Source organism: Acomys russatus, chromosome 21 (genome assembly GCF_903995435.1).
Source record: "Acomys russatus chromosome 21, mAcoRus1.1, whole genome shotgun sequence".
NCBI classification, from domain to species: Eukaryota; Metazoa; Chordata; class Mammalia; order Rodentia; family Muridae; genus Acomys; species Acomys russatus.
The window spans coordinates 42,682,292-42,695,504 of NC_067157.1; the positions used below are offsets into that span (position 1 = coordinate 42,682,292).

The following is a 13,213-nucleotide window of genomic DNA, read 5'->3' on the forward strand; positions in this document are numbered from 1 at the left end:
AGAAAGTTTATTTAGAGAATGCCATTTTAGGAAATAAAATATGTTCTTCATATGTTTCTAGTGAAGACTTTGCTCTAAATTCTTTTTGCAGTTTTCTTCAGGTAATCTAAATTCCTTGTGATAGTGGAAATCTCTGATTGTATAATATGCTGGAAAATAGATAAAGAAATGAAAACGTGGTTTAAGTAAATACAGGTGTTTTTCTTCCGTAATATGATGATTAGCCATTATATTTTATTTTTAACGATTTAAGAGAATTTTTTTCTAATTTATTTTTTAATTAATTTATTCAGATTACATCTCAATTCTTATCCCCTCACTTTTATCTTCCCATTCCTCCCTCCCTCCCTCTTTTACTCTTTTCCCCTCTCCTACGTCTGTGACAGAAGGGGACCCCTTCCCGCACCATATGGTCACACCTAGTAGCCTGCTTATCCTTTTTCTGAGTGCCACCAGGCCTTCCCACCAAGGGGAAGTAGTCAAATATGGGGCACCAGAGTTCATGTCAGAGTCAGTCCCCGCTCTCCACCCAACTGTGGAGAATGTCCTGTCCATTGGCTAGATCTGAGTAGGGGTGCAATGATTACTGGATGTTTTGTCCTTGGTTGGTGCAGTAGTTTGAGCAGATACCCCCTGGGTCCAGATCTGCCGGTCATGATGTTCTTCTTGTAGGTTTCCAAAATTTTTTATTTGCATCTAATATTTTGATGATATTCATTCCCTTCCCTCAACTCCTTCCAGATCCTCCCTGCCTTCCAAACCCTCCAACTTCATGCCCTCCCAAATAAAAATGAATACTGAATAAAATAAAGTTAAAAAACCAAATAGGACAAAAAATATTAAAACAAAACAAAAAAACACATAACATACACACATACACAATGGAGTCTATTTTGTACTGGCTAAATATTTCTGGGCCTGGAGTGTGGTTGGTATACCCAGTGACACCCCATTGGAGAAAAGTGATTTTCCTTTTTCCAGCAGGTATCGATTAGAAATAGCTTCCTGACGAGGGTTGGGTTTTGTGTCTACTTGCCCTTCCCCAAGCCTGGACTCTGTCTGGTTTGAATTTGTACTGGTCATGTGCAGCTGTCATAGTCTATGAGTTCATATGTGGATTGGTACATTGAGCCTTGAGAGGAGAGGAGGGCTGAGTGCCAAAGCCTTTCACTCTCTGCACATTGTCCAGTGTGGTCTCCTTGTTAATTACCATTTGCTGTAGGAAAGCGTCTCTGATCAGAGATGAATATGTACTGATCTATGGGTTTAACAGCCTGTCCTTATAAATCAGTTGATTCCTCTTACCTTAACAGAAATAATAATGGTAATTTGCCCCCAGAGCTCATGGCCTAGCTCGTCTCAGGTTCTTGACCACTTTAGCACTGTCAGGTATAGGGTCCATGTCATAGAGTAGGACTTGAATCGGATTTTTTTTTTAAAGTGGTTGTTTCCTTTCAAACTATCTGTGTAACTATCACACCAATGTACCTTGCAAGCAGGTCGCTGTTGAAGGTCACAGGGTTTGTAGCTCAGTGGTGTATCTTCTTCCTTGGAAGTTCTTCTCCTCCCATCCTGGTCCCATAAAGCTACCTAACCTCTATGGTCGTTGAGTTTCCTGCAGGGTAATAGATAAGGATCTATTTTCATTCTTCTCTCTCCAGCTGTATACTTTAACCAGATCTCTTTGTTGAAGATGCTGTCTTTCCTCCAGTGTGCATCTTTGGCCTCTTTCTAAAACCTCAGGTATCACGGTCGGTGTGTGGACTTACATCTGCGTTCCTTAATCTATTCCTTTGATCAATGTATCTGTTTTTTTTTTTTTTTTTTTTTTTTTTCAAGACAGGGTTTCTCTGTGTAGCCTTGGCCATCCTGGACTCACTTTGTAGACCAGGCTGGCCTCGAACTCGCAGCGATCCACCTGCCTCTGCCTCCCGGGTGCTGGGATTAAAGGCATGCGCCACCACGCCCGGCTAATGTATCTGTTTTTATGCCAGTATACCCTGCTGTTTTCATTACATATCTCTGTAATGTAGCTTGAAATCAGTGATTATAAATACCTATTTTATTATTCCAAATTATTTTATCAGGCAGTTGTGACACATCCCTTTAATCATAGCACTCCAGAGGTAGGGGCAATTTGCTCATGGTGGATAATCTTTCTTGATGTGTTCTTATATTCAGCTTGCATGTATTTTATTGAGCCTTTTTGCATGTTTATAAGGGATATAGGGCTTTAATTTTATTTCTTCTGTTGTTGGGTCTTTGTATGGTTTTGCTTTGAGAGCCATAGCTCTGTAAGACAAACTAGGAAATATTTCCTCAGTTTCTGTTTCATGGAGTTTGAGGAGTATCGGCATGCATTCCTCCTCTGAACTCAGGTAAGATCCTGCACCGACTCCATCCCAAACTCTTTTTGGTTGGGAATCTCTTAATTACTGCTTCAGTTTCACTGTGGACTTTAGATCTGTTTAGGTCATTGTTTTACCATTAGTAGATCATCTACATCTGGAAACCCATCCATTTCCTTGAGGTTTTTCCAGTTTGATGGAGTGCAGATTTTTAACATATGCCCTTTTAATTCTCTGAGTTTCCACAATGTCTGCTATAAAACTCTATTTTCACATCTACTTTTATTAATTTGGATCTTCTCTTTCTGTCTTTGGATCAATTTGGCTAAAATTTTGTTGATTTTCTCAAAGAACAAAATTTTTGTTTCATTGATTCTTTGTAATGGATTTGTTTGCTTCTGTTTCATTGATATCTCCCCTTAGTTTGATTATTTATATTTTGCTGTCTACTCTTCCTGAGCACTATTTCTTCTTGTTGTTCTCTTAGATCTTTCAAGTGTGTCATAAATGTTAATAATATGAGATTTGTGCAGTTTGTTGGTGTAGCACTTAGTGTTATCTTAGCTCTATGAGGATGCTTAGAATAACCATCATTGTTCCCACTGAGAATTATCAATGAGTTGGGGTGTGTTGTGTTTTCTCATTTATTCAATTCTAAAATTCTAAATTCCCTATTTGATTTCTCTATTGACCCAATTTTCATTCAGTAGCAAGTTGTTTAGTTTCCATGAATTTGTATACTTTCTGCCATTGTTTCGTTGTTTCTATCCAGCTGTAATCCATGGTGCTATTCAATTTTTTTCTATCTGTCCTAATATATGGTAAATTTTTGAGAAATAGCCATGCGCTGCTAAAAAGAAAATATGTTCATTAGTACTTGAGTAGAATACTTAGTAGATGTCTGTTAGATCCATTTGATTTATGATGTCCGTTAGCTACAGCATTATCTCTACAATAGACAGGCTGGCCTGTCTGTCGGCAAGAATGTGGTATTGAAGTCATCTGCTCCAGCTGTCTCTGTATGAGGATCAGTAGGTGATGCTATCTCCAGTAGTGTTTCTGCACTTGAGTGTCCTTGTGTGTGGAGCATACATTTCTTGTACAATACATATGTAGTGTCTTTGTGCCTCTCTTCTGAATATTTTAGGTTTGAAATCATATTTTGTCAGATATTAAAATGGCTATACCAGCTGGCTCTTAGGGCTATTTTCTTGGAATACCTTTTCTTTCCTTTTACCCTAAGGTAATGTCTGCCCTTGATGGTGAGATGTAGTTCTTGAATGCATCAGAAAGCTGGATAATGTTTTCTAATCCAGTCTGTTAATCTATGTCTTTTTATTGGGGAACTGAGACCATCAACGTTGAGAGTTATCAATGATGTGTCCCTAAGTTCCTATTAATTTTGTTGTGGTAGTATCACTGTTTGTTTGTTTGTTTGTTTGTTGCCCCTCTTTTATTGAACTGTTCTAAGATTGTTCATTCCTTGTGACCCCTTAGATATAATTAGCCTTCTCTTCAGACTGAGATGCTTCTTATAGTCCCTCAGTAGAGCTGGATGGGTGGGCAGGGACTTTGTTTTTATCATGAAATGTTTTCCTTTCTCTATCAATTGTGATTGATATTTTGGCGGGTGTGGTAGTCTAGTCTGGCATCTGTAGTCTCTCATAGCATTCTGGTTTTCAGAGTCTCCATTGAGAAGTCAGGTGTTACTCCCACATGCCTGCCTTTATGGTTCTTCCTCTCTTTCCTTTGGAGTTTTTAATATTTTTCTTTGTTCTGTACATTTATTGTTCTGATTAGTATGTGTTGTGGGGAATTTCTTTTCTGGTCCTGTCTATCTGGTATTCTCTATGCTTCTTGTGCCTTGATAGGCATCTCTTTCTTTAGATTGGGTAAGTTTTCTTCTATGAATTTTTAAAAAATATTTTCTGTGACCTGGACTTCCTCTTCTATCACTATTGTTTTTAGATTGGGTCTTTCCATGGTGTTCCATATTTCCTGGATGTTCTGTTCATGGATTTTTTTTTTTTTTTGTAATTTTATTTTAGATTTAACATTTTCTTTAACTGAACTATCTAGTTCTTCAGGACCTGAAATTCTCTATTCCATGTCTTCTAATCAGTAGATGAGGTTTTTGTTTGACTTCTTGGTTTTATATCAATAATTTGTATTTTCTTTAGTTTTACTATTTCTTTGTTAAATTCTGCTCTCATGTCTTGAACTGTTTCCATTGTTTCATTCAGCTGTTTGTGTTGCCACTCTTCATTAAAGCATTTACTCAGTTCCTCTTTAACATCCTTGAACATTTTCATGATTGCTATTTTTAAGTCCTTGTAGAATGCTTCAGCTAAATTGCTTTTTCTGGGTGACTTTTACACCAGGGTCGCTGGCTTCTAAAGGAGGCATATTGTCCTGGTTGCTCACATTTGTGCTTTTGCACTAGGATCTAAATATCTAGTGTCATGAATCTCTAAGTGTTTCTTGGTGTAGATATTTACTCTTGTCTTTGCTGGGTGGTTGTTCCAGTCTTTGGTTGCTATTGTCCACTCTGGTTTTAGCCAGGTGTGGCACCTGTGGGGTTCCTAAATCCCAACAAGGTGTGGAGGTTGTAGGTCCCTGGTAGAGAGAAATTGATGGGTTGGCAGGGAGTGAGTCAGTTATACAATGGAATGCAGATGGGCAAGGGATGGCTAAAAGGGGTGACAGGGAAGAAGTAGCAATTTTTGGTTTTCAGCTAAAATTTTCAATATGATATTTTTTTCCTAGTAACTCTACAAGTACTGTATAAATTAAAAACGTCTAAAGTATTTGAAAAGTCAAGAAGTAAAGATGACAGACCAAACACCGACATTGTAGATGAAGATCCATATGCCATTCAGATCATCTCCTGGTGCCCAGAGAGCAGAATGCTGTGCATAGCTGGGGTGTCAGCTCATGTCATCATTTATAGATTCAGCAAACAGGAAGTGCTTACAGAAGTCATCCCGGTAATCACCTCTTAGCTACTTTCTGTTTCAATTGTCTGATATTCTTAAGCTTTTAAAAATCATTTAGTAAACAGTTTCTAATTGTTTTTGCATAAAAAAATTGAAAGTACATTAGTGTTTATATCACCACTTGTTTTGTGAAAAGTAGTACTTTTTATATATTTTAATAGACCATTTGAATCTTTAAAGATTTAAAGAATATCAACTTTTTGGTATTCCATACATTCTAAAACCATAATGTATATGTGTATATGTATATGAACTCACACTCATGCACACAAGTTTTTAAAGTTGAGTCAAAACTGTTTTGTTTTGTTTTGTTTTCTTTAAAAGTATAGCTCTTTTTTTTAACATTTAAAAAATTCTCTCTGGCACATTATAAAACAATAAGTATTAATTATCAGGAATATGTAAACAGCCTTTCTTTTATGACAGATGCTTGAAGTTCGACTGTTATATGAAATAAATGATGTGGAAACACCGGAGGGTGAGCAACCTCCACCGTTGTCCACCCCCGTGGGCAGCTCCAACCCCCAGCCCGTTCCTCCTCAGTCTCATCCGTCTACCAGCAGCAGCTCATCCGATGGGCTTCGTGATAATGTACCTTGTTTAAAGTAAGTTGCACCAGCATTACATGTTATCTCTTAATTTAGGTACCTAACAGTCACTAGTAAATCTACAGTAGCATTTTCTATAAGAATGGGTGTCCCTGTGCTGGGCTGTGGTTAACTGAGCTATAAAGAAGAATGGTGATTCCGTAGTGTTACACACCTAAACTCCTAAGGTTTACAATATATCACTGGGCCCTCATGGATAGCCATGGCTGTATTCTGGATTTAGATTTAATGAGGTTTACGTTCATAAACTCTGCAAGTTGTGCTTCTTTCCATTTTCATCTTGAATTTGGTTTTCTTATACTTTATTTTATCTTTCCTTGAATCTTAGCATCACTTTATCTTTACTTAAGAGACTTTATTTTGTGTCACTTTAAGGCTATACTAGTTAATGCAGAGATAAATTGGGTAAATTTTGGTTTTGATTTTTATATTCAATTTCTAATTTTGAGTGATTAACTTCCTCAAAGGATGTAGAGAAAAAAATGATGAGTAAAGAATTAAAATCATTGAATTACATGAAGACTGCGTGACTCAAAGTATTACACAGAAAGCTAAAATCGTGACACGGACAAACACCCTTCCTATAGAGTATTCAAAGTAGAGAAGTGACAAGGCAGCACGTGTGTCAGTTAAAGAACGAGGCTTTGCATTGTGTTTACTGTAGATCTCTTCGCTAGGAGCTCTTCTACTGATGACCACGTGGTCATCAGCCTCAAGAATGTTTATTTAGTAAAATCACTCCCCAAGTAAAGCAAACACACAGATCACAAGTACGTTCATGTTTTACAGAAACTATTCATATGTTCTGAAAAGTTGAGAGCAAGTAAGAATCTTGCCTGTTTCAGGACATGTACCCGGAGACATCTTTAGTTTTACATCAGGGGATGAGGCTGCTGTCAATGTTGAGTCAGTCCATAGTCGGAAGCCTGAGGTGAGGCTCAGGTCTGCAGTGGACACAGCAAAGAATTGCTTCATTCAAATGCAGTAGACTCAAAGGTCCCCAGACCCACTTCTTCATTGACTTTCTGTGTTTTCCCTTCCTTTTCTATACCTCCTCCTCTCCCTCTTTCTTCTTCCCACTCTCTTTTTATCTCTCATACTTAGAAACAAACATCTTTTAGCTACAGTTTATACCTATTACCTAGAATGAAACTTACTATATAGAATTTTACATTTTTGCATTTTTTGTTATTCAATACTTTTTTTTATTATGTTTCTTTTTAAACATACACATTAATATTGCACATGAGTAAAATAAACTGCATACAGCAGGAAGAACCACAAGACAATTATACAAATGTTACATTCATAGTGATTTGGCCATTTGTATTTGACAAACTTGAAGTAAACATCTTTCCTATCTTGTTAGGTCTAAATTTCTGAATGGAGATTAATATCTATCATATCTCATCTCTATTAACTTAAAACATCTATTTTGATCTAAAAATATCTTAACCCCTAACCTCCTAAGCTTAATTGAAAGACTAAATTATCTGGTCCTCTGCTCTGTCTGTTCTATCTTTATCCCTGTGTGTCTTGTAGGCAGAGTGAATTTTACATCAAAGTTTTTGTGCATGGGTTGGTGTTCTCCCCCCTCCACTAGGAGTCTTATCTAGTTAGAGGATGTCCTCTTCAGTGTCCGTGGCGTCTATTACTAGGAGTCTCGGCTGTAATTCCCCTCAAATCTTCCCAAAGACCTATTCTAACATAGGTCTCCATATTGTCATAGAGAAGCCCCCACCCACAGTTTCTCTTAGGCCTAGAGGGGCCTGTGAAGTCTGAAACACCAACCAAGGACCATCCATGGACTGGACCTATGTCCTCTACATAGATGTAGCCAATGGGCAGCTCAGGTTTCATGTGGGTCCACTAGTAAGGAGAGTAGGAACTATCTCTGACATGGATTCTGTTGTCTGCTTTTTTTTTATCACTTTCCCCTGGCAAGATTGCCTTATCAGGCCACAGGGGAAGAGGACAAACTCAGTATAAAACTATTCTGGTATGACTGTATGATTTATATGCATAGGGCAATCTCTCAATTGGAAATGTGTTTAAAAGCGTGTCTTTCTTTTTTGTTTTTTGTCTTTTGTTTTTCAGAGTTAAAAACTCACCTCTTAAACAGTCTCCAGGCTACCAGACAGAGCTGGTTATTCAGTTGGTGTGGGTGGGTGGCGAGCCACCGCAACAGATCACCAGCCTGGCCCTCAATTCCTCCTATGGGCTGTAAGTAGGAGGGTGGTTTTTGTTGTTGTCTCATTTCATTTCCTTGGTATCTTTGTAGTATTCCTTATATAATTTTGCCTTTAAACATAAAAGTATGAAAGCCTGGGGCTTTATTGTGTCATCATCTCCAGTGTTGCTGTGTAGCTATAATTTGAAGCTGTATTTGGTACTTTATTTGGGACATAGTCTTGTTTGAATAGTCCCTGTGGGTGTGCACTCTGACTCCTGACCAGAGCTGGGCTATCGCTCATGGGAGGTAGAGGGCTGACATCATGCACCCTCTTCGGTGTGTTCCTCCAGGAACGCTTTCCTCATAGTTGTCTTAAACTCTAACATAAGATTTTACAAATAGATTCTGTAGTTAACGGTGTCATTTCTGCTTCCGACATTAACTTCTACAAATTCCTACGGGGCATAACAGGAGTTTTAACAAAGTATTCACCTGTGCACAGCTGCAGTTGCTCTCATGCCTTCATTGTTTTGTTTATTTTTAAAAACTGAGCACCACAGAAAGAAACTGCTTATGTGCTGTCTAGTTGCAGGAGCGTTTATCTTGCCAGGCCCCTGTCTTTGTCCTCAGCTGGCTCCCTCGGGAGTCACTTGTCCTTCTTTTTTTCTGGTAACTATCAGTGTCCTGTTTCTTGGAGTTGAACATCCAACATAGACTGGCTGTAAGCTGAGAGGCCTCTCTATCTTTTATTGGCTGCCTTGTAATGGAAGACTACAGGCCTCCACCTTCTAAATACTATATTGAGCATAACCATTAAAAAGGCAAACAGCAGATTAAAAAAATAAACAATAGGAACTTTCAAAAGTAGTAGTTAAAAATTAATTGATTAATTATGGGACTTACTGGGTTCATGGTGTTGTTCATTGGTGGGAATTTCTGCACTTTTCTATTTTTTAAATTTAAATTAGTTGTCAAGACTATATAATGTATAGAACCATATTTAAAACTTCAATTGAAAAGAATCTAATCTTCTCCTCCCTTTGTGCATTCATGCACAGAGTGGGAGATTTCCTCTTTGATCTCATTATCTCCTTTGCAGAGTCTTATCCATCCTCTGCTTGTAGACATAGCTCCTTTGTACATGCTGGCTTTCCATGTGCCTCAAGGGCTCTCTACACAAGAAGAACCCTTTATCCATGAGAAATTACATTGTCGTTCCTAAGCTGTAATGAAGAAGGTATTTTAAACACCTCGTGTAGAGTCTCCCAAGACTTACACTTCCTTTTTATTTTGGGGAATTGCCAGAACTTACTCCAACTAATAGTTCCATTTTCCTAGGGGCAGACTGTAGATATTACATTGCTTAGTGTGTGTGAGGGTTTTATTTCAGATCAAACTTCATTTTCTATGTCAAAAACACTTAGAAATGGTACTTATACTAGATTTACTGTTGTAGATAATGTCTACAGAGATAGGAAGAGCAGATCCCATCCCTACACTCATCTGTAGTTTCAGGCAACGGAGGTGACTCCTCAGATCTGAAAGTGGAAGAAAGGAACCAACTCTCCAGCGTCACCCTCTAACCTCCACATGAGAGCACACACACACACACACAGACACACACACTTTTCACACTCCAATAATAAATAAATAAATAGAAAAACAGTTTTATGAAAGACCCACAATCCTATTTTCTTCACTTTTATTATTTATTTATTTGTTTGTTTGTTTGTTTATTTATTTATTTATTTATTATGGTTTGGTTTGGTTTTTTTGAGAGAGGGTTTCTCTGTGTAGCATTGGCTGTCCTGGACTCCCTTTGTAGACCAGACTAGCCTTGAACTGACAGAGATCCGCCTGCCTTTGCCTCCCTGAGTGCTGGGATTACAGCATTGCTTCACAACACTCAGCTTACATTTCTTTTAATACCGTGTTTGCACTAAACTACTTGTGCTTTTCCTGTTGCCAGGGTGGTTTTTGGCAACTGCAATGGCATTGCAATGGTTGACTACCTCCAGAAAGCAGTACTGCTCAACCTCGGCACCATTGAGTTATATGGCTCAAATGACCCTTACCGGAGAGAACCCCGGTCGCCTCGTAAATCTCGACAGCCTTCAGGAGGTAAAAAGAAAAGATAAACTTCCTGGGCGTTAAATGCTGTAAACACACACGTGCATGGCGTGCATGTGACCTTGTGTCTGAAGGGCTTCAGTTAAGCAAACAGCCTGTGTGATGTGCACTGTAAAAGTAAGCCCCGCAGGCGAGCTGAGATGTGAGGCTTCCTTTTGTTTAGTGTCACCATTATGTTTTCCTTTGTTCTTTGTCATCCAAGCTTTTATTCAATGTCAGGAGAGAACCAGTGTCATACTTCTTGAACTAAGGCATAGTACTAGCAATAGATGTCCAGTTATTACAGAATAGAAATATATTTCAAAGTCCTATTGTTTGGTCCCTGTAAGCCAGTAATTGAGTTTTAACCCTTTAAATCAAGGTAATCATTTCTGCGTGAGAATGTGGGCACAGAGTGATTACACACCTGACCCAGAACACTGGCTGATAGCCTTGGTTCATTGCATGCTCGGGCCCATTAAAAACATCCCTCTCATGTTCCTTGATGTCTGCTAAGTATCTATCTAGCGTTAATATTAAATGATTAATGTTGATCCCTCTTAGAACACAGGACACATATTCTAGCTAGGTATCTTATACCTCTTGCCTGTTTTTTACTTTACAAACAAATGTGTTTGTATGACATATGGGGAATACTAATGAGACCTCCAGCAATAACTGAGTGATTGAAATGTGAGCTTACCTTTCCTGTGGGACTTCCCAGCTAGACCAAGGATTGAGGGAAACCTGATTTAGGGCTTATAAACTCCTCTGTGGAACACCGGCGGGTGAGCACTGGAGCACTGTTTAGGGAGGTGGTGTAAACGTTCTCTTCAGTCCAATGGGATTCCAGTTCTCTTTTATCAGGGTGGCCAGGGGGTGGAGCATTTTCCTTGTATCTGCAAAGCTCTGGGCTTGATATGCAGCACCACAAATATATATTCATACATACCACACACATATAGACATACATACATACATACTCACTCCCCACATATATACACATATAACCCCACACACACACATACATACATACATACATACCCCCACAGACATACATATATACCCCACACATATACATACATACATACCCCCACAGACATACATATATACCCCACACATATACATACATACATACCCCCACAGACATACATATATACCCCAACACATACATACATACATACATACCCCCACAGACATACATATATACCCCAACACATACATACATGCCCCCACACACATACATACGTGCATACATACCCCCTACCTCCACCCCCACATACACACACACAGCATTTTAAGTCTCTTTGAGATTTTTTGGCTGTTCTCCATATATTATTGTCTAATGATAGCTACCAAGCGTCTAACACCTGAGAAAATTAGTTTTCTGAGTTCGTTTTGCACTTTTTGTATGTGAGTGAGATGATTTTGTCGTGTATTGCCTTCGGCAGAACTTCTGTTTCCACCATGCCATTCTAGTGTGTGTGTGCTTTCTCCCCCCCTCATTGCTCACTAAGGTGTGCTGCTCGGGACTCCTTGCATGTGCGGCCTTTCTAGCTTGTACTCTGAATCTGTGAAAAAACTTCGTTCTTCTTTTATAAGTAAGTCGTTTATGTCTTGACATTTTTGTTCTTTGTCAGATCATTGCTGTCTTTTGCACTTTATTTCTAACTAAAATATATTATATCTAAGAGACTAAACTCATTTTTTAACAGCTGTTTAAACACTATGCCCCAACCCAACTTCTTACTAAAGCAAAGAAAGAAGTGCTTGTGCAAATATATTAAAACATTTTTATGGCAGTTTTTCTGGAGAAGAAAAAAACTAGTCTTAAAATTAATTTATTTTCCCCTTTATACTTTCAGAGGTTTATATTAAATTGCTAGTACTTAAATGTTCAAACTTATCTAATGGTAGAGGCAAGTTTTATTATACTGTTACATGTTTTCTTAAATTTTACTACTTTATCCCATAGTAAACCCCATAACATCATTTCTATTATTATTTATTTCATTTTATGTTGAAGAATTAGATGGTAGGCCTATTAGAACTGCTTTAAGCTTTTATTGGTTTACAATGCTCCTACTGTAATTATGCCTCATTTCATCATTATTTAAGATTTCTTAATAAAAATTAAAAGTTTAGGTCTCGTCATGCACAGCTCTGCTCATGGAAGGAAGGAAAAGGGCAGTCAGTTTTTTAAAATGTTTCCCAATAGCTTGAGAATATATGTGCCTCCGATTCCAAAAACAGAGTGACTTACCTGTTTTTCATATAAAACTGTCAGTAATTGCTATTAAAATTATTTAATTGTCCTGATGAATTAAGTGTTGGGGTACACTTAATTAGGATGTGCGAGGCTGAGGCTAGAGGATCTCCCCAAGCTCGAGGCTAGCCTGCTGGAAACTTACCTTAAAAGCAGGTTAGTGAGTCAAGGACTACACCTTCCTCCACCACCTTTCTCTCCCTCTCCCCCTCCCTCTCCCCTCCCCCTCCCCTTCTCTCTCTGTCACACAGACACACACACAGACACACACAGACACACACAGACACACACCAGCACTGGGTTTACTGTGGCACCTGTCTGTCTGTCTTTCTTTTCCTTTTCTTTTTCTTTTTTCTTTCATAGTATATTCTTGAGCCATCACACTATTCTTCAAACTTTGTAAATAAGTCAGTTTAAGTGGAGAATTGTAATTACTTACCAAAAGATATAATCTATTTGGAATAGGATGCTAGGGTCATTTATGAATTTGTTTTAAAAGATAAAACATTCTCACTTGAAGTTTGAATGTGTAAACTGTATTACATTCTGTCAAAGGCTGGCTGTGACACCACAGCATATCTGAGCTGCAGCATAACACTGGTCAAAAGAAGCCAGAAATCTGGCAGCTTCTGGCTTCTTGAGGCCAGCACTGTTTGTGACTGGTGAATAGTTCAAAACTCTCTTTTACTCTAAGGGATGAACTGGTAGCAGAC

The 13,213-nt window shown here is 38.4% G+C and overlaps 1 protein-coding gene across 3 annotated transcripts in view; it reads left to right on the plus strand.

Annotated features, from left to right (window-relative positions):
• The window catches only part of Stxbp5 (syntaxin binding protein 5), a 127,859-nt gene that overhangs the window by 83,374 nt on the left and 31,272 nt on the right, over window positions 1-13,213 (plus strand). For all 3 annotated transcript variants that reach the window (XM_051164257.1, XM_051164258.1, XM_051164259.1), the window contains exons 15-18: window positions 5,115-5,335; window positions 5,771-5,949; window positions 8,050-8,175; window positions 10,095-10,246. In XM_051164257.1, coding sequence (XP_051020214.1) covers window positions 5,115-5,335; window positions 5,771-5,949; window positions 8,050-8,175; window positions 10,095-10,246 — 678 coding nt within the window. The remainder of the gene's footprint in view (window positions 1-5,114; window positions 5,336-5,770; window positions 5,950-8,049; window positions 8,176-10,094; window positions 10,247-13,213) is intronic.